Genomic DNA, 21,879 nt, shown 5'->3' with positions numbered 1-21,879 from the left:
TCACTCTTTTTAACAACATGTGGCTCCTCTGATTTTGTGGAATCAGATTCATTGCCAGTTTTTACATCAGATTTCTTAACAACCCACTTTTGGTTGTCAAGCTTCACACTTCTCCTGTAAAATCTCTTTGAACATTCACCAACTTCATATGTTGAATTTTTAAACACTTTAAATTTCTCAGTTGGTTGTTCGGTTTTATCAACAACTACTTCTTTGAGTTTTTCTGAAACTCCCTGTTTTGTGTTGGATGCTTTGGGACAATTCCAAGCGATGTGTCCAATTTCCTGACACCTATAACAGGTTCTAGTCTCTATTCTCTGATGAGCTTCACTTTTCCTCTTCTCAGCAAGAAATTCTTGATTTGATTGTCTCCAAAATGAGCTCTTCTTTTCTTCTTCAGCAGACGGATCTGAAACAAATTTTGTATTTTTAGAAACTTTCTCATTTTTATAATTTTCAGGGGGGATAAAACCGAGGCCTTTCTTTTTGAAATTACCATTATGGTTTGGTTTCTTTTGAAAACCAGAACCAGAATTGTAACCATTTTTCTTGTTTAAACGCTGTTGAACTCTTGAAGTGTATTTTTTAGGTTTTTCAGTAAGATTTAAATCTTTTATTTCAGAAATATTAATTTCTATTATTTTGAAAACCTTTTTAATCATTTCAATTCAAACACTTCTTAGTGGAAACTCTTTATCAAAATATAATTTGTCAGAATCATTCAAAGTATATGCAACTTCAAATGTTTCGTCCTTCCAATTAGATTTTGACAACAAAAATTCTTTACTATAAACCCGTTTTCCCGACGTTTTTGAACTCCTGACAGACGAACTCGAACTCCCGACTGACAAACACGAACTTTCGGACTCGGATTTTGACTCTGACTCCTCATCCTTATCCAACGCCTGATCGACCACCCTTTTTATTAATTCGGACTCATGATCTGTGTCGGACGCTGTGAATGTGATGTCAATGTTGTCTGGTAATACATCGGTTAACTCGGACTCTAACTTTATATTGACTGCCTTTTTTACTTGTTCCTCATTCGGTTTACTAGGCGAGTACCCTTCCCAAATTGGAGGCGGACACTTATTATAACAGAAACTCTGTTTCTTACCAGTATCCTTTTTCTTCTTTGGCTGTTCGTCTTCAAACGCTTCAAAACCTGCAACAGTTGGATAAATTCGGTCAATTAAGTAATCAGAACTCGAATAACTTCTCAGTAAACGTCTGATTCTTTCATTTTCTGCTTTCTCAGTTTCCAACTCTTGCTTCCATTTCGCACATTCTTCAATATAAAAATTTATCTCTTTCTGCTTCGACATCATTGTAGCATTCATCATCTTCAAAGCATCTTCTCTTTCCGAGTTTGTCTTTTGCAAATTGTTCACTGTTTTGTTCAACACATCGTATGATTCTTTTAAATTCTTAACATCAAACAGTAACTTTTCTTATAACTTTTTTTATTCACTAAACCTCTCATCTTTTTCTTCACATTGTTTGCAGGATTCCAAACATGTAAGACATGGTTTTGCGACTTCAACAATCTTTTCAATCTCCACAATCTTCTCAACTTCAACTATCTTCTCCACTTCAACTATCTTCTCAACAATCTTGATTTCTTTCATTTCTTTTGCAGCTTTTCTCTCTTTGAGTTTCTTCAGTTTATCTGCAAAATAAAATTCAAAACTGTCAGAAGATAAATGAATTTTTCCAACATTTATCTATTCATTTCTTCATCATCATCACTGCCTTCTATTGAATTGTTTTGTGAAGAAACAGATTCTTCATCTTAACTTTTCTCTTCATCAGATAACACAACTATCCATTCCTTCATCAACTCTGGCTTTTGAACAATCTGAGCAATGAAGGCTTTAAGATTGGTATCAGCTGGAATGTACTTGTCCCAGCTAAAACCTGATCAGTACATTGTAGGTACACTCTTATTTCATCTTAACTATATAATAAATGCATCAATGTTATTATAAAACATATTATGTTGAGTCTTTATTGTGTTTAATAATTTCAAGATAACATGAGCTAAAAAGATAAATTTAAACTAGAAAAAATATAAATGTAATAAAAAATTTGTCTTAAAAGAAAAGTGTTAATCAAAATACTTTTAATGATCATCGATGAGTAAGAAAACATATGAATTTAGGTTGTTGAATGTATTTATGACAATTAAATAAGTTGAGTAAAAACTATTGTTTTGACACTTTGCAGCAGATTCGAGAAAGAATCTTGTGAATACAACTTACTCTACACTACAACACATGTAAATTAAGTTGGGCCATAAAACTACATTAGTTGTAGTTGGGTGTTGGGCCGATTGATGGGCTGATTTGTGGGGTAGCGCAAGACAGGAGAGGGGTTCGCAATTTCTGAAAGGGGGACGGTTACCAAAAAAAATGGAAGGCAACCCTTTGACTGTGGGGGTTCTTGTCTAGTTGGACGGAAATGAAAAAAAGAGATTTTTTTTCTTGGTGTTGACGACTTTGAACACAATGAACGGCTAGTCTCCTCGGGATCACCCCGGTGTAGATTTTGTAAGAATTCTAGGGTTTCAATATTTTGTTTATGATTTAATTTGTGACTAGTTGTATTTAACCATTTGAAACTTATATCAATTGTCTTGCATTTGTATTGGATTCATGAATTGTCGAATGAGTTATTAAATTTGACTTTGTGAAATGAATATGTGCAATTATGCCTTGCTATAGGTTAGGATTTACATGTCCGAGGCAACGAAGTGCATTACGGTCCGTTGTCTATGACGTTGATAGCAATTGGCACCTAAGCTTCGTGATAGTAATCCGTTAATCACTATATGCAATTGAATCAAGTTAAAACATGTAGGAACCCTAGGTCTTGCAATTATCGAACTGGGTGTGATCCGTATTCTAATTTCTTGTTTCAACTTTTTAGTTTAGTTTACAATCTTAACTAATCACACATTGTTTTAAGAATAACATCAAATTGTAGGTTCACTCCGATTTATTTTCAAAACCAAACAAACAAATAAAACTAGCAATCTTCATAATCACTTTGTACATTATTTGTAAATAGTCTAACTAATCGAACGGGTCGTGCGATACTGACCACCTGCTCTTCGTGGATACGATACCCGACTTACCCTAGCTACCTAGGTTTAATTGGGTTTTTGACTGATCGGGACGACACGGTCACGTCAAAATGGCGCCGTTGTCGGGGAGCTAGTGCGCTTAGTATTTCATTGCTTGTTCGACTTTAGTTTAGTTTATTTTCTTTCCTTTTTCTTGTATATTCGTGATTTTACTTTGGGTGGTCGAGTTTTTTTTTGTGCAGGTACATGTTTTGCAGGTACCATCTTTCAATATGAATTGGGTAGATGATGATCCGTGTGAGTGTTGCGGAAGGGGAGAGCACTATTTAGAGGATTGCTCTGTTTTCTACGAAAAAGTTCAAGCCAACAAGGAACGGGAAGACTACCTCAACGGATTGTTTGAATATAGGAGGGCGGATTATGAAGATTTCAATGGTCCATCCTCACATTATCCATACACTAGACCACCTCTACCACCGGAGCAATAAAGTGACGCTTATCAGTCATGCCCTTGTTGTGGAAAAGTTCACATACATGAAGATTGTCCAGTGTTTTGGAAAGATCCAGTGTTTTGGAAAGGAAAAATAAAGTCCGGTTATGAGCCACCTTCATATCAAGAATACTACCATTTAGAGACGAATTGCCACTATGAGCAAGAGCGGGATTACAACAATTATGAACCCGAATTGCCACATTTCTCAAGTTACCGGGAGGAGTACGATGATTATTATAATGAATACCCTCAACCGGCATCCGAAGACCCTCAAGATTCAATAAGTTCCAAGCTCGATGCAATTATGAATGCTATCATTACTTCAAATCAAGAGATTAAGATGGAACTGAAGAAAGAACTTGAGGCGAAAGATAAAGCTAATGAAGCCTTGGCAAAGAAAGTGGGTCAACTCGTTGAAGAATTGGCTCAACTTAGACGAGACCAAGAGGTGTTGGCAAGTGGTACAATGGTGGATGGTGATGTGGTGGAAGAGGTTAGAGATCTTTCGGAGCAAGAAGTTGAATGTTTGAACCGAGCGGAGGACATGACACCGCAAGACGAATCGGATTCGAAAGAAGCTCACATTCATATTCATCCTTCTCCCAAACTTATCACTCCAACCAACAAAGTTGGGGATGCGGGTTCGGGTATAAGGATTCGAAGGGTAGCGTTGCAAGACATTGGCCAGTTTGGTAAGAAGCGGCCCCGAAGTTGTACATTACGCATGCCGAATAGAAGAAAAAGAGAGTGGATTCGGCATGCCAACTACCGAGCATATGTTGGAAACTCGATAGGCAAATGTGCACTTCGACCACCATGAGAAGCAAATCAGGTATGATTGTTGTAGAGTTTGTATTATTATTTGTTTTATTTTTTTTAGTAGTTAAATGAACGTTGTGGGTGTGTTCCCTATATAACCCTCACGAGACCTACTCATCCTCCCGAGCTATCGGGTGGTTTAAAAGGGCTTCTTGCATAAGCTAAATGCAACCGTGATTCCTACGAAAGTGAGTTAGGATTGTTATTGTTGTAAATTATTTTTCCACATAAATCAAAGTAAATTAATGTATGACTTATTAATATTTTTATAAAAGTGGTAGAACTAGGTAGCTAACAAATTTTGATGGTTGTGAGAAGCATGCTTCTACACAACGGTTAAAATTTGTAGGTACATTATGTTCATGAGGCGACCGCTTTCTTGAAGAGATGAAGAGCACATGAGCCACTAGCGAGAAAATCAGGTGCATACGTTTCTTTTTACCTTTGATTTTTTTTAGTTAGCAAATAAGTGGATTGTAAATTGTATTTTATTTTCCGGGGTGAAATTTTGGGGAGGCTAGCCGTGTCACATCCCTTGTGCGTTTTAAAACTCTAGTTTTTACACATTGAGGACAATGTTTACCTCAAGTGTGGGGTTGGGGGAGTAAAAGTTTTCGATTTTTAACCCATTCATTTAAACACTACACATTGAGGACAATGTTGACCTCAAGTGTGGGGATGGGGGAAAAATTTCAAAATGTCTTTGTTTGAAGCAATCTAAAAAGCACAAGTAACTAAGTTAACAAGGGATGGCACAACCCATGTGGTCTTTTGTCATGGTCAAGTTCAAATTAATAGCATGACGGGTATTTAGTGGGTAGTTATTTGGGAATAATTCGCCTAAGAAACTAGCACATCATGCATATCACATACCATACCCTTTATCTATGTGAGGTTTTGAGCCACTTTTACATCATAGGATTACATATTCATGTTTCTTTGTTTGAGTGGACCATTAGTCATGTATTGTAGACCTTGCGACTTTTGATACGTTTGAGACCATAGACCGAATACAAGCACGAGAATGATTAAGGCATTAGGTAAACCTTTTCCTTTTACACCATTTGCTTACCTTTACCCAAATAAATCCCCTAGTCGCCCACTTTGAGCCTAAACCTTTCGTTTGACCAACCCATTTAGCCCACATCCGTTAAACCTTTTATTTTTAAACCCGTGTGATGAAAATTCGATTATAGGCCTATTTGACTGTATAGTTGTGTTTGCAAAAAAAAAAAGCAAAAAGCAAAAATTCAAAAAATGTTGCGAAAAAGAATAGAAAATCATTGAGAAAAGTACAAAAATACGAATTAGTAGTTTGTTGAATAAAAGGCGAAAACCGTTGCCTCGTAGTTGATGTTTATAGTTAGTTTTGTTTAGCATAGTCGTTTGTAATAAAAATCGGATTTTTCATCACCTTCGCCACTTAAAACATCTTATTCCATACCCTTAACCTAGACCCGTTACAACCCTTCAAAGCCCTTTTGACTTGTGCTTAGTATTCATGTTTGGTGGTGGAGAATGATTGAGTTGCAAGCCTATGCGGGTACGTGTTCAATTCGGTTTTGAGTGATAACCTAGAAAGTGCTAATTCATTAACTAATTAGCCAAATTTTATAAACTGAGTGGAGAGAACATTGTGAGGGATGTGCATGACTTGTTAGTTTTACGGGCGGGTTAATATCGGATAAACATTTTATATGGGATTATTCACTTTTCCGTTAAATATTTCGTAAATTGTAAAAAAGTTTAAACCGGGTATGACATTAGACCTTAACCTTTGTCTCGGGAGTGGGAAGTGTGTTTCTCGTTCGACCCACGTGAAAGTGAAAAATAGATTTGCTTAAGGGTAAGCAAAAGACAAGTGTGGGGATGTGATCAGTATACACTCTTATTTCATCTTAACTATATAATAAATGCATCAATGTTATTATAAAACATATTATGTTGAGTCTTTATTGTATTTAATAATTTCAAGATAACATGAGCTAAAAAGATAAATTTAAACTAGAAAAAATATAAATGCAATAAAAAATCTATATATATTCTAAAGTTTAGTTATATGTTCTATTTTAAAACCAAAATTTATGGTTGTTTTAAATGCACCAACCTATAAAAATCCTATTAATTGCATTTAATTTACTTAATAATCTATATCTATCTATATCTATATATACTTAAAAATATAAGTTTAGTTATATGTTCTATTTGCCAATGATCTCTAGATCAAGTGGTGGAGGGCTTGCATTTCTCTTGAGAGATGCAGGTTCGACTCCCACTTGGTGCAGAGTGAGGCATTGGTGGGCAATGATAGGAGACCTAGGGAAACCTGGGTTGGAACCTTTAGCCAAACGGGTTTTACCGGTAATTTCACCGTCGTGCCTACGGGCGGGTGGGTTACCGGGTTTTCCCCGGAATTGGTGGTGGACTCGGGTTACTCTCGGAGTACTCCGTTTATCCAGTGGGTGCCCCGAGAGTACTCGGGATTGAGTTTGTTGGCCGTTCAAAAAAAATTATATGTTTTATTTTAAAACCAAAATTTATGGTTGTTTTAAATGCACCAACCTAGAAAAATCCTATTAATTGCATTTAATTTACTTAATAATCTATATATATATATATATATATACTTAAAAATTTAGTTATATCAACTTTTTTACAACCTTCATTATGAGGCTCTTAAATACATTTGTATCTTTCAAGTAAGTTATAACGCTTATGGTACAACACTTAATTAGGTAGGTAGTAAAAAGGGCAAAATTGTATTTCTGCATTAATATTAAAATGAATAAAATTTATAAAGAAATTCATTAATTTAGGCATTTAAAGTAACTAAATTTGAGGGTAAAATTGACAAACCCTCCTCCTGCATTAATTTTCGAAAGCCTTTCATCTTCGTCTTCAATCAAGTCAAAACGTATCACAGATTTAATTTCATCTGATTCATCTACTCTAATAGCCCTAAATTGATTCAATGTCCCTGTGATGCAGGTAAATGAATTGCCATCTTCATATTCCTCTAATTCAAGCTTTCGAACCCTAGCCACTACTTCAATGACGCCAGGTACTTTTACTCTTCATTTGTTCGATTATCCTGTAGTTAAAGTTTTGAATTCACTAACCAGTATTTCAGTTTTGTTGATATGATTTTGAGACCATCTCACGAAAGGTGAGTAAACCCAAATAAAAATTTTGATTAGTGATTATCTTCGTATCATTTCGATTTCTTTAGATACGCACTAATAACTTTTTCAACACAACTACCTCAATCATGATGCAGATTTTGATAGGGCTTGGAATCGATATCAAATTGTGATGGCAAGTGCAGTAGATGCCGTTGGAGAATGGGGGTGACGGGAGATACACGAAGATAACACTCAAGCAACTATACCCAGCCTAGGGCAATTGAAGCCTATCAGGTTCCACATTTGCTGCTCTGTTCTACCATTCATCCCTGTAATTTTTTTATGTAATTGAGGTTCTTTTATTGTGATTTCATACAGGTTCGATTTTATTTTAGAATCTTTTCATCATCATCATCATCTGTATTTTTGTTTTGTTTCATTAGATCGTAAAAAAACTTAAATCGTTCTTCCGGTCGGCTCCGCTCCACAATCGAGGAAACCTGAACCTTTGTTTGTTCAAGATAGATGTTCAAGTTCTGGTTCTTGCTGTTCTGATTAAAACAGGGAAGTGATATGCAAACCGTGATCAGTATCAATTTCTTTTCACATAAATAGGTTGGGTAATGGGTCAAACGGGTAATTTATGATGTGGATTGAGACGGGAATGGTTGACCCGAAACACTTTCTTATCCCAACATTTTAATCTTTTATGTAGATGATTAGCGTAAAATACAATTACAAAAAGTATTTAACTTCTATAATCATCTAATTTTTAAATTAAATAATTGAAGGTGTACGTTGGGAAACTTTTGACCCGTTTCCTATTTAATCTACCTCTTTTTTTAGTTGCAAGCATTCATTTTGAGTATCTCGAGGCGTAAAATAATGGACGAGACACAAGAAACCTTGAGAACATCCGCCTTCCCGAGTACCCACGTGAAGGTAGAACCGTAATAGTAAAACCCATAATTGCTGGGATTTTTTTTACACTTTTTTATGAAGAATTTTGTTTGTATGTTCATTCTGCATGAAAAATGGTCAAAGAACCTTTATATTGCATCCATGTGTTATGGTCGAACCGTATGCTGACTCATGCTGGTAACAGAGGCTACACTTTTTACTGAAAACCCCCACTAACAACTATGTTTTTGTATTCATATGTAACGGGTCAAATCAAATAATTTAAGATAAAAGCGAATTGGTTATTAAAAGTTAGCTAAAGTGTAATTTAAAAGTGTTTACAGTCCTACATTGTTTATTTGTAAAAGGTAGCTTATTAATGTATTCATATTTGTTACGATGGGTACAAATGTTTGTCGGTCAACCTGACCTGGCCCGTTTCAACCAGTTCTAAAACAACACAATTGTGCTTTCCAAGACTGTTAAAGATTTCATGGGCTGTCAGCATTTGATGGGAAGAAGTGGAGCTGTCGCCAAAGGCTTTCTGACCACAATGCCCGTTGCCGAAAGCCACAAAAAGAGAAAGAAACTATCCACTTTAACTCAAGAAGTCAATCTTCATCATTTTATGGTATTCAAATTATTCAGGAGCCAATTTCTTATCATAACTTATTCTCAGTTCTTTTATAACTTATTATGCTTTTGTATTTGCAGATGGGCAACATCAAATACGTTTTGTGCCTAACAATGTTCCTGATCTGGTTCAAACCGAACCTGCTTTGAACTCTATTTGGGAAACCACACGCAATTCCCATGCACTCCCAATCCATAGTTAAGTTCGGTTCAGTTATACCCGCACATAAATAAAAGGTTCTGTCTCACATGTCATTCTCACATATATAATGAGAGAAATGATAAGTTATAAGGAGCCGTGTATATCAATAAGTAAACAAATTCCAATCATTAAAGTATATTAGATAACTAAAAAAAGCCGATGGCGTCTTGGGTTAGTGGTATCACGTGTTTTTATTCTTATTAAAGTGGTACGGGTTCAAGTCTAACAAAAAAGGCAATAGTGTCCGTCTTATTGAGTCATTTTGATTTTAAATTTCAATGTTCATATGATTTCAATGGTTTAGTTTCATATAGTTACTGCTATTGAAATTTCCAATAATTAATGTTCATGGAGTGATTATTCTCAGTGATCCATATGAGACTTTGGTCCCTACATATTTATACAACGTAATTTCTTTTTGTTTCTCTCACCAGCTTATTGGTTTTCTTATGCTTTATATGGGATTGGAATTCATGGGCTTTACATGAATGTTTTTTTTAATTCAATTATAAAAGTTGGTGTTTGCAACTGTGTATTTTTCTGATAGATCTGAAGTCCAATGTCTGCATCGCTGGAAAAATGTTCTTAATTCAGAACTTATTAAAGGTCCATAGACTCATGAGGTTTTCACCACATCCCCTCCTACTCTTTGACACGTTTGATCAAAACAGCTTTTATGGTCTCTTTTTATTTTTATTATTATTATTATTATTATTATTATTATTATTATTATTATTATTATTATTATTATTATTATTATTATTATTATTATTTTCGCTGTAGGAGGATGAAAAAGTCCTTGAGCTGGTGAAAACATATGGATGGGCCCACAAAATGGTCTCTCATAACACAGTCTCTTCTCAGTCGTATTGGTAAGCAGCGTCGTGAAAGGTACACGATTTGTGTATAAATCTAAAATCTTGCGAGATGTGGATTAACTATTAAAGGGATTAATAGTTTGTCTAGCAAACTTCTTCAATTGGAAAAAACAAACCTTGTACATTAGTAATGCAATATGAGCGATCTAAATGTGTGATTATTTAGGAGTTTGAGAGCTTAAAGAAGGTGTTATGATAGAGCGAGTTAAACAGTTCTCCTACTCTATTAGTTATTTTATATATGTATTAACAAATAAAAATAAAGGAACTTTCTATCAAAAGGTTCACCAACGGTTTGTTGGATGTTTGATTTGTATATAGATATACTCACTATTATTGTTTATAGATGTACTCACGGTTTGTTGGATGTTTGGTTTGTTTACAACGGCTTTGATGTTTTAGCGACACATGTTAGGATCAAGGCCAATGCACGAAGATGGCCTTCACATGTCCGGACATGTAAGACAAGCCGTTCTTGCAAGAACTTAAAACATATATGAAAGCTGTTGTTCGAGCCTTCTTTTTGTATGTGTGGATCTCTATTCAGACATCTGAATAACATGCACATGTGTTTTGGGATAGAAAAGAGTACAACTTTTGTAGTAGCTTTGATTATCCATATAAAAGAACTGGAAAATGGAACAATTATAGCATCAACTATATTAGTTTCTACATTTGAAAGGGGAAGTTTGACACGAAAAGTCGTAACTATTTTTCAAATTTAGGTTAGTGAAGAGTGTAGAATAAAACGATTGATGAACTAACATTAACATTGAACGAGCAGAATGGTGTAAATTGTCGACTCCGACGTAATGCTCTGGTACAAAGAAACTTTTAACAACCTGAACCCAGCGGGTCCCCCGGAGTAAACGGTTCATAGGTTAAATTATATTCTTCCCCTGTACAGAAACTTTTAGGACAAGCTGGCGATAGATGTTTCAAGTCAGATCGCTATACTTACGCATGGAATACTCTGTTTACTAATATAATTAAATAACGCGCTGCTCGGGTTAGTAGTCATCTCGCAGGTTAGTTTGTCAAGCATTGTCAAACGTCTTATCACGAACAAACAATAGCTATTATGCATGTCGTGCATCGCACGGGCTTTCTCCCTAGTTTATCTTAAAAGAAAAGTGTTAATCAAAATACTTTCAATGATCATCGATGAGTAAGAAAACATATGAATTTAGGTTGTTGAATGTATTTATGACAATTAAATAAGTTGAGTAAAAACTATTGTTTTGACACTTTGCAGCAGATTCGAGAAAGAATCTTGTGAATACAACTTACTCTACACTACAACACATGTAAATTAAGTTGGGCCATAAAACTACATTAGTTGTATGGGTGTTGGGCCGATTGATGGGCTGATTTGTGGGGTAGCGCAAGACAGGAGAGGGGTTCGTAATTTCTGAAAGGGGGACGGTTACGAAAAAAAAAACGGAAGGCGGCCCTTTGACTGTGGGGGTTCTTGTCTAGTTGGACGGAAATGGAAAAAAAGAGATTTTTTTTCTTGGTGTTGACGACTTTGAACACAATGAACGGCTAGTCTCTTCGAGATCACCCCGGTGTAGATTTTGTAAGAATTTTAGGGTTTCAATATTTTGTTTATGATTTAATTTGTGACTAGTTGTATTTAACCATTTGAAACTTATATCAATTGTCTTGCATTTGTATTGGATTCATGAATTGTCGAATGAGTTATTAAATTTGACTTTGTGAAATGAATATGTGCAATTATGCCTTGCTATAGGTTAGGATTTACATGTTCTTGGTAACGAAGTGCAGTGCGGTCCGTTGTCTATGACGTTGATAGCTCTTGGAACCTAAGCCACGTAATACTAAATCCGTTAATAATCAAATGCAACTAAATTAAATCTAACGTGTAGAAACCCTAGGTCTTGCAGTAGTCGAACCGGGTGTGACCCTTGTTTCTAAATTATTATTTTCACGCATTCTAATTAGTCGTTTTTTACAATTATTCTAAATAAACTTTAAAAAAAATAGCAAGCTTCATAATTATTTTGTACACTTGTTTGTAAATAACTTTGGCCAATCTAACAGTTAGTGTGATACTGACCACATGCTCTTCGTGGATATGATACCCGACTTACCCTAGCTACCTAGGTTTAATTGGGTTTTTGACTGATCGGGACAACACGGTCACGTCAAAACCTTCAGCCACTTTCTCATCATCTTGATCAATAATGCCATAATAAGCTTTCTTATTTGCATCTTCGATCATTTTTCCATGTGCAGTTTGTGAATCATTTTGTTGATGCGGTTGATTAGTGATTTGTTGATATATAGCCTTTCTATAGTAATCATCTTTTCCAAAAGGATTCTTTGCTCCACTAGTCTCCTGATTTTTGCACTCTCTTTTAAAATGACCTTTCTCCCTGCATTTAAAACAAGTAACTTTAGATTTATCAAAACCTAAAGCTGAAAGATGAGCATCCAAAAAGTCATTTCTTCCTGTAATCATTTTGAACTTTTCAGCTCTTCTCAAGACACTAGCTAAAGCCCATTTTATATCCATAAGCTCCAATTCCTCTGCATCAATCTGGTCGTAATATTCCTTTGTTAGCATCGGATTGCCAATTCTTCCAGCAATTAATCCTTCATAAGATTCCAACGCAGTAACCAATAATGTCATATGACTTTTCACAACTTCTTCCGAAAAATTCTGTCCATTTTGAAGATGTAATGCCACATTGCACAGAATCATATGTCCATTACCAACATTTGCACTTTGAACACTTGGAGGATTAACATTTGAAAATCCACTAATGTTGACTGAACTTTGACTGACTGATCCAGATGAATTTCCTGCACTAAACGCGGTTTGGATCTTTGGACTAGCTTCAACAGTTTGAACATTTCCTTTGTAGTACAGTTTGATATCTTGTTGATGACTTGAGCTATTCATTCTGGCAATCTTTTGTTGTTCAAGATCCTGTGCCTCAAGCTTTTCAATAAATTTTCCAATTGACAATCTGCTAAACTCTCCAGAATTCTTCAAGATCATAAGATAAGTACCCCATTCTTTCTGTGCTAACTTCTCGACCCATTCTGCTGGAGTTTTAGTAATTTTCAACTGAGACATGGTACGCACAAGATGACAATATCTCTCAATGAGAGTCTTTGTAGTTTCCCCTGGCATACTAGTAAACAACTCAAACTCTTTTTTCAGCAATGATGCTTTACTCTTAAGCATTTTTGTGCTTCCTTCAAATTTCTTCTAAAGTGCTTCCCAGATTGAAAACGCACTTCCATCATGTTGAAGCAAAATAAAGATGTCTTCTTTGACAGCTTGTTGTAGAAGACTGATCATCATTTTCTCTCCTTTATACTGTTTCTCTCTTGGTCTGTGAATTCTGAAATGATTTTATCAACTCTCAAAGCAGTCTGTGGTCTAACATACTTTGTTTCAATACTTTCCCAAGCTCTTAGATGGTTTGCCTGAACCCAATTCTCAAAACGATTCTTCCATCCATGGTACTCCTTAATTCCCATAAGTTTCGGGGGTTTTTGCAAAGTTCCGATTTCGTTTTCCAAGTTCATGTTTTGAGCAATGGCAGCTGGAGTACTTGAAGATGTGGCAAACGCGTTATAGAACTCTTCTTCCATGATTCGGTAACACGTTTTTCAAAAAACAGCACTTCTCAAGCGAAATCACCTGAAATAAATAACTTCAAGCAAAATTACAATTTCAAGTGAAATAAGAAGTTCAAACGGAATCTCTGATATCGCTTGAATTTCAAGCGGAATAATGATTTTCAAGCGGAATAAGATATTTCGCTTGAAATGGTCTTAGCTTTTCAAGCGGAATACCAATTTGGAGCGGAATCAGGCTATTTGAAGCGAAATCGCTGATTTCGCTTGAACTTTCAAGCGGAATAGCAACTTTGAAACGGAATCAAACTATTTCAAGCGGAATCACTGATTTCGCTTGAAATCTCAAGCGGAATAGCAATTTTGAAGCGAAATCAGAAAGTGCACGTTCAAGCGGAATAACCTTTTTAGTCCATTTTTACCATTTTTAATCCGAATTTTGTTCTGAAACTCTCAAGGTTTGCTAAAACACAGTTTTACACAATATGTGAGAAAATGAGTCAATTTTAACCGTGAAAACTTGTAAATTTTGAACAGAAGATGTAGAAAACAGAAATTTTAAGCTGAATCGGTAAGAACTCCTCCTCCTGAGCTCTGATACCACTTGTAGGATCGTTTTCAGACCCGAACGAGTCGTTCAGAGGAGTTTTTATCTATTTCAAAGGCGGAAACAGAGAAATAGACTTCGAAACAGCTTGCAAATCACTTTAAACTTCTTTCTGATTGATTTAACACTAATTACATTCACTGGATAAACCAACAGCACCTCGGTATCCAAATCAACAACTGTTACATATGATTTCGCTTGAAATCCTTTATATAGACTTCAGATTCCGCTTGAAAGTGACAATGTGCATTTCAAGCAGAATTAGAAAGATTGTGATTCCGCTTGAAACTGCATAATGTCATTTCAAGCGAAATCAACCCCTAAGCGAAATCAGCTTTAAACACTTCTAAACCCTATTTTCTCGTACAACGTGCCCTGATCTAACAATCTAGTACAAGACTCGATACAAGACGAAGTCGACAGATGTATGCACCAACAATTTATATGTTGTATTTTACGCAAATCACAGTCCACAATATCTTCGTTTCCCCTTTAACAAACAAACACTCATACAATTTCTACTTTTAATTATTAAACTTGATTTCAAGGAGTCTGATTCCGGCTACCACGTCGAATTTTAGCTTGTATCGTTGAATCAAAGTTTGTACCACCAGAAAAAAAACATAACATTGCGGCTAGATCTGTTGCCGGTGGGTTCAGTCGAACCCCGATCTAGTATAATAAAACCCTCACGAAGGGGTATGGTGATGGCGGCGGCCAGATCTGTTTACGGCTATACAACGGTCGGCGGAGGTGCTGGTGTGGTGGTCTACGAGAGCTATGGTGGACCAAGGGGTATGGTGGTGTCAACAGTTGTGGTTTGGCATGTTAAGAGAGAAAGAGAGTTGAAATTTTGATTATATTATCAACACACAGATTTATGTGTGAAATCAGAGGAACACGAACACTAGAGGTTGAAAGAGAAAGAGAGTTGGCATGTGGGTGGTAGCAGTGGCTTGGCAGATGGGTGGTGGTTTTTGGCATTGGATAAGAGATTGTGAGAAAAAAAAAGAGTTGAGATAGATATAGGGTTATTTAAAGGTAAAGTTGGTAAAGTGAGGAGGTGAAATTACTTATTTGCCCATCATGTGAGGAGCATGTGACATTTAATTAACCTGAGTTATGAGTTGAGTTAGACGCAGGGGCCAAAATAGTTAGTTACAAAGACGTTGGGGGTATAAAATGTTAAAAGTGATATAACCACATGAGCGAAAATCGTAATTTACTCTATTTTTTGTAGCATAAATGTAAAAGACAAGGACTAAGGGTGTAAGGGGTGCTCACCTAAGAGGTGAGTCCCCTCTCTTACACATAACCAACCAAATAGTGCCACGTCAACTCCCCTCTAATACTCCCCTAATACCCCTTTTTGATGGCGACACTCCCCTCTTAGGTGAGTTCGATTTTTTTTTTTTGTAAAATTATGCATGTTTATAAATTAAATAAAAGACATTTCATTAAATTTAAAAAAATACATTCAAACTAGAAAATAAAAAACACATTCAAAGTAGAAAATAAAAATTACATTAAAACTAGAAAATTAAAATTTTAGAGATTGCATGGCCACCCGTACTTGTTAGCGATTTCGCGCTTTCGGGCGAGGATGAACGGCAACATACTTGGCGGAACATCGTCGTGCGGCTTAAGGAATGTTTTCATATCTCGATCGTAATTGTAGTTTTTCATCGTCTCGCGTTGTTCCGATGTGAGCTCGCGAGCCTCCGACTCTCTTTTTTTCCTCAATTCGATCGCCTCCAATTCTACCGCTTGCTTCGCTTCTTTCATGGCGGTGTACACTTTGAATTGTGCCGCCAACTCGGCTGAGCTTCCCTCGGACGATGTAGCTTGACGCTTGTCTCGCCGTTGTGGTCTTTGTGGCGAGGGGTTTTCGTTCATATCCGGTATCGAATGGTCCACGTCAACGGGCTTTCTTTTATGTGCCGAACCTTCACCTTCCTCACCCATCAATGGGACTTGGGCCCATTTCTCGTGTCTTCGAACGACCTCCCACGCCTCGATGTGTTGAAAACCGTTCGGAAATCTATCTTTAAATTCTTTTAACGCGACTTTCATCACGTCGAGATCCTTACATCCGCTTCCTCGTGTGCGATCCTACATGTTATAAAAAAATATGAACTTAGAAAAAAAAAATTAAAAATATACAATGTTAAAAAATATAATTTTTACCGCTTGTTGGTATAGGCCGTTGAAAAAGTTTATTTTCGTCATCATCGGGTTCCATTTAGACCGTACTTGATGAACGGTCCGGTTACTTCCACCGACAGTTTTGTTAAAATGCTCTAAAATCTTACGCCAAAAACTTTCCCGGTTTTGTTGATTGCCCTTTTTTTTGTTGGTAGAACAATGTACCCACGCCTTCGCCAACGCCTCTTCTTGGTCCTTTGTCCATTTTTCGCTCACCATTTTCCCCTTTTTATCCCGAGCATCATCTTCTTCGTTGCCCGTGTCTTCATCCACATTATATTCATCGTCCTCGTCCTCGTCGCCCAAATTTTGAGTTTCGGGCACTACCTCATCGTCCTCGTCGTCGTAAACAGGTAGAGGACGTTCGACATTTCCTCGTTTAGATGGAACTTGTGGGGAACGAAAACCATATGGGTCGAAGGCGGGGGATTGAGGAGGAGCGTCCATTGATAACAAATTTTGAAAATAGCCGAAATTGGGTTGTTGGGTGTTGTAAAACGAGGGGTGTGAAGGTTGTTGGAAAAAAAACGGGGGTTGTGAAGTGTATCCGAAAGGGGGTTGTGGTTGAGCATTTGCACCGCTCGAACCATCACGAGACGGTTTCGAGACCCGTCCCTTAGTTTTTTTCTTGGCCTCGCGGGGTTGGTTCTCCATTGCTCGGTGTGAAGGGGGTGTGGTTTGAGAGTATAAAAAATAAAAAGTGAAGTGGGTGTGGTTGGAGAGTATAAAAAATGTGTGAGAATGATATGGTTTGAGTATAAAAAAATGGAGTGAATGAGATGGTTATTTATATAAGTTTAAAAAAAGTGAATTTTTTTTTTTTTTTTTAAATCGGACCGTTGCTTTTTGACCGTTCCTCTTTTCTCGTGCAAATTCACTCGGTGACTCCATGCCTAAACCACCCCCTGATTCGGGTCCCCGCATTAATGGCGGCGGTGTTCCCGATCGGGGACAACCCTCACCGCACCCACCCCATGTACACCCCGTCCAACCTAAAGCAATCACAACTTTGCAAAAAAGGAAAAAAAAAACAAAACAAAAAAAAAAGAGTTAGGGTTCAAAGAAGCTCCATTACCGCCGAGTGCCTCGACATCCATCCCTCAAACGCATATGTGGTTCCATCTTCTTTGATTCTGCTACTCGATTGTTTCCACAGGTAACATCTCTTAACAATCTTCGATTATTGCAATCTGTTCATTCGATTTCTTCTTTACTTTCTTTGATTTCTGTTCATCAGTCACCAACTGTGCTTTTTGTTCGATTCCTTTTGCTTGTGATTCAATGTGTATGTTCTAGCTTACGTTTAATTTGTTTCTCGATTCTAGATCTGTATAAAAATTAACCGTTGGTTCAGTTTGTAGTAAATCGAACCCTAAGTTTTTAGGTTCTGAAAAACATTGGTTTACGCTAGGGTTTATGGACTATTTTCTGTTTAATAGTTCTAGATTGTGGTTGTATGTAATAACACTTGTAATTAGAAGAATTAAAATGGAAGAATATGGTGTAAAATGTAAAGAACAAATAGAGGACACTGACAGATAGAATTTTTTTGATGAATTTACAAACAAGATTGTTTTTAGTGAATTGCTAGCAAAGATTGTTTATGTGACAGCAGAATAGATTCACATGAGCAAATTCTAATTGGTTTTATAAACTGGTTTTGATTTTTTAGTACTGGAAAAACATTGTATTATGCTAGGGTTTATAGATTATTTTGTGTTTATAATTATATTTAATAACAATTTTAATTTGAAGAATTAAAATCGAAGAATATGGTATTAAGAACATAGAGGACAGATAAATTTTCAAACAAGCTTGTTTTTACTTGATTGTAGACAAAATTGTTCATGTGACGACATAATAGATTCACATGTGCAAGTTCTAACTTGTTTTAAAATATAGTTTTGGTTCTGATGACCGGATTGCCTCAGAATAGATTTTATAACCTGCTGATCAATCTGGACTAAATTTGAAAACCTGAACATGATCAGCTTTTGTAAGAGTCAATGTTGCTTCTATTCCTAGACCATGCGTAGTGGTTATGGTGAATAGTGCCCTACCCTTGGGCGTTGTTCGCCACGTGTCATCCTAGTCAGCAAAGGGGCGTTTTGAAGAAATGGGCGTAGTGGGATAATGCCCCCACACTTGGGCGTTGTTCGACACGTGGCACTCCCTTAATTAACCAATTATTATTTTTTTTTAATTTTTAAAAGAAAAAACATTCATTGGCCAGCAATCCTTCTCTCAGGCGTGGTTTTTAAAACGCTCCGACAGTTTTTTGGTCGAAAAACGCCCATGGGGGCGGAGATTCCGGCGTGCTCCGGCGTTATCATCCCAAAAAAACGCCCAATTTTGAACTACGGATGGTCTTACCGAGAACTTGTATATCATTCTACTATACTCGTTCTAAGATATACAACATGATTTTAATTCTTTTATGTTTTATAAATTTACTTCTGTAGGCTTGGCATCACTCGGGGGCCATAATCAATGGCGAATCGTACGGACCCGTCAGCGAAGAGCATAAGGGGAACAAACCCACAGAACCTAGTTGAGAAGATATTGAGGTCGAAAATTTACCAAAACACCTATTGGAAGGAGCAGTGTTTCGGTTTGACAGCAGAGACACTAGTTGATAAGGCGATGGAGCTGGATCACGTTGGCGGAACTCATGGCGGTAACCGTAAACCCACACCTTTCATTTGTCTCGTCATGAAGATGCTCCAGATCCAACCTGATAAAGAAATTGTCGTTGAGTTCATCAAAAACGAAGATTATAAGTAAGTCATTGTTATTTGTTTTGCCTCTTTTGTTTTTTCAATTTGATGCTTCGAGAAGTATATACTGAATTTGTTTGCATCTGTAGATATGTTCGAGTACTTGGAGCCTTTTACCTGCGACTTACAGGCACAGATATCGATGTGTACCGGTATCTAGAGCCATTGTACAACGATTACAGGAAATTGAGACGCAAGTTAGCTGATGGGCGTAAGTCCTTTGACCATAAACTGTATTAGCTAGATTTGTGACTTCTTCTTGTTTTCTATATGTATACTGATGTATGTTTTTGTCTTTGTTTGAGGTATTAGACTTTGCTCTGACGCATGTGGACGAGGTCATCGATGAACTCTTGACAAAAGATTATTCATGTGACATTGCTCTGCCTCGTATAAAGAAAAGGTATAACGACAAACTATTGTGCACATCACATCTTACTTCTGTGAATTTATATCTTTGTTTGCGTGCAGGCTTACCATTGAAGCAATTGGTGCTCTGGAACCTAGAAAAAGTGCACTTGAAGATGATTTTGAGGAGGAAGAGGAAAAAGACGAGGATGAGCAACTCATGGATATTGATGCCGGGGGTCATGAAAAGGTTTATGCTCTTTTGCAATGCACTTATACATGATTTGCTCACTTTATAATACGTACATTCCTGACTTTTCTTTTCTGGAAATAGGATTATTATCGTAGACCTAGCCCATCTAGGGAAAGAGACCGAGATCGTGATCGGGATCGGAAACGTGACAGCCATAGACATAGGTATGGTTTTTTTTAATCGCATGACAGTATTAGCATCTGTCACATTTTGGTAAAACAGTTGGTTATTTTTTACCAGAATCTATTATGTTAGTTCTAGGATTAATGGAAGTCTGTTTATCGACATTCTGCACATGGGCAGACGTAGTCTCACCGGTTTGCATCGTCTTGTGCTTTCATAGGCCCAAGACAGTATAGCAGTCGGTGGATCGAAAGAGCTTCCTAGATGAATAGATTATGATCCTACCAGGTTTCTCTGTACTAGCATTGTACAGATGAGAAGTATGATGGATCACACATTCCCGTGATTTTATATCACAGCTTAAATTAATTACTCTTAATACGCCTTGGGGTTTTTCAAAAGGGTGCAATTTCAACCTGAATGGGTCAGGTTGGGTTATGTTTTATTTACGGCAGTCGACGGGTTCATGGCTCAAGTAACAAAGCTTAGTTAAGGCTGAATTTCAAGGATTGTCCTTTATCTTTATACCCATTTTTAGGCGCTATCCTTTATGTTTAAAATTTACGAGTTTTGTACTTTATGTTTTCAAATCATACATGTTTTGTCCTTTAGGCCTAACCCAGTTAGTTTTTTCAGTTAAATTTGGTCATGTGCTTTGCACATGAGGGCATTTTTGTCAATTCATATTTGCAGGAACTAATTGTGTAGATAATATAAACCCCAAACTCTCTCTCTCTCTCTCTCAAACCCTATAAGACTATCCGGGCACTTTTCTCTTTAGATTAATCTTGTATTTGTTTTTTCAGGGACCGTGATTATGATAGGGAGTACGACAGGGATTATGAGCGGGACCGGCGCGATAGAGACAGGGATCGGGACCGTGACCGTGACCGAGATCTAGACAGGGACAGGGATCGTTATCGTGGGAGAGACGATAGAGATTATGGACGGGATAGAGATAGACGAGACAGGGATCGTGGCGGCAGGAGGAGGAGCCGCTCAAGAAGCCCAAGCAGGGAGAGGGATAGGGATAGGGATAGGGAAGAGAGGCGGCAGAGGCACGCACGGGACTCCAGCACCAGTCCCCCGAGAAGAGGGGCGGCGGAGGGTGAGAAACCGCCAGCGGCAAAGAAAAAGAAGGAAAAGGAAAAGAAGGATGATGGAACAGACCATCCTGACCCAGAAATTGCTGAAGCTAACAGGATACGTGCGTCTCTTGGTTTGAAACCTCTGAGGCTATGAGCACGTCACCAACCCATGTCATTGTTATAATGTAGTTGATCAACTTGTGGATTCACAAAATCCACATCATGTCTGTGTTTTTCAACTGTTGAATTAGAGGTTTTCAAATTTTAGTGCACTTTTTTTGTTTAAATTGATTGATTATCAAGTAATTTGGCTAAAAATTAAATAGTATATGCTTTATTTTGTTACTAAAAAAATGTTATATAATTAAAGTAATGAAATACGCACTAATTAGACAAACCTTGATGTGTAACCTTTTTTTTATGGTTTTTTGTTTTTACTGTTATTATTATTTACCTAGTATCGATTTATCATCCTCAGAATTGTAAAAACAAATTGTGGATTGCTTTGTAGCTAAGCGCAAGCTTCATTTTAAAGCTCGGTTAGCTCAAACTGAAGTTCCATATGTTATTAATCAGGCTAAATCATAAGTACGTTATATAAAGCTTATTTATGTATTTGTTATATATAATTCTAAATGTAAATGTGTAAATAAAAATTATTATATGTATAAATAAAAAATAATTAATAGTAAATCAGTGGCTCGAGTTTTAATAATAAAGCTTAAAGTTGA

General features: G+C 36.8%; 1 protein-coding gene across 1 annotated transcript; it reads left to right on the top strand.

Moving 5' to 3' along the window:
• The first annotated feature begins 17,555 nt into the window (after positions 1-17,555).
• Positions 17,556-21,454, top strand: LOC110869180 (pre-mRNA-splicing factor 38). Its single transcript, XM_022118471.2, has 7 exons — positions 17,556-17,715; positions 19,022-19,339; positions 19,426-19,547; positions 19,649-19,739; positions 19,808-19,934; positions 20,019-20,101; positions 20,867-21,454. The coding sequence occupies exons 2-7, from the start codon at positions 19,050-19,052 to the stop codon at positions 21,300-21,302; spliced, it is 1,149 nt and encodes a 382-aa protein (XP_021974163.1). The 5' UTR covers positions 17,556-17,715; positions 19,022-19,049; the 3' UTR covers positions 21,303-21,454.
• Positions 21,455-21,879: the final 425 nt, after the last annotated feature.

The sequence above is a fragment of the Helianthus annuus genome, chromosome 11 (assembly GCF_002127325.2).
Source record: "Helianthus annuus cultivar XRQ/B chromosome 11, HanXRQr2.0-SUNRISE, whole genome shotgun sequence".
Taxonomy (NCBI): domain Eukaryota; kingdom Viridiplantae; phylum Streptophyta; class Magnoliopsida; order Asterales; family Asteraceae; genus Helianthus; species Helianthus annuus.
The sequence above is the reverse complement of the archived record's forward strand: the minus strand, read 5'-3'. Positions and strand labels throughout refer to the sequence as shown.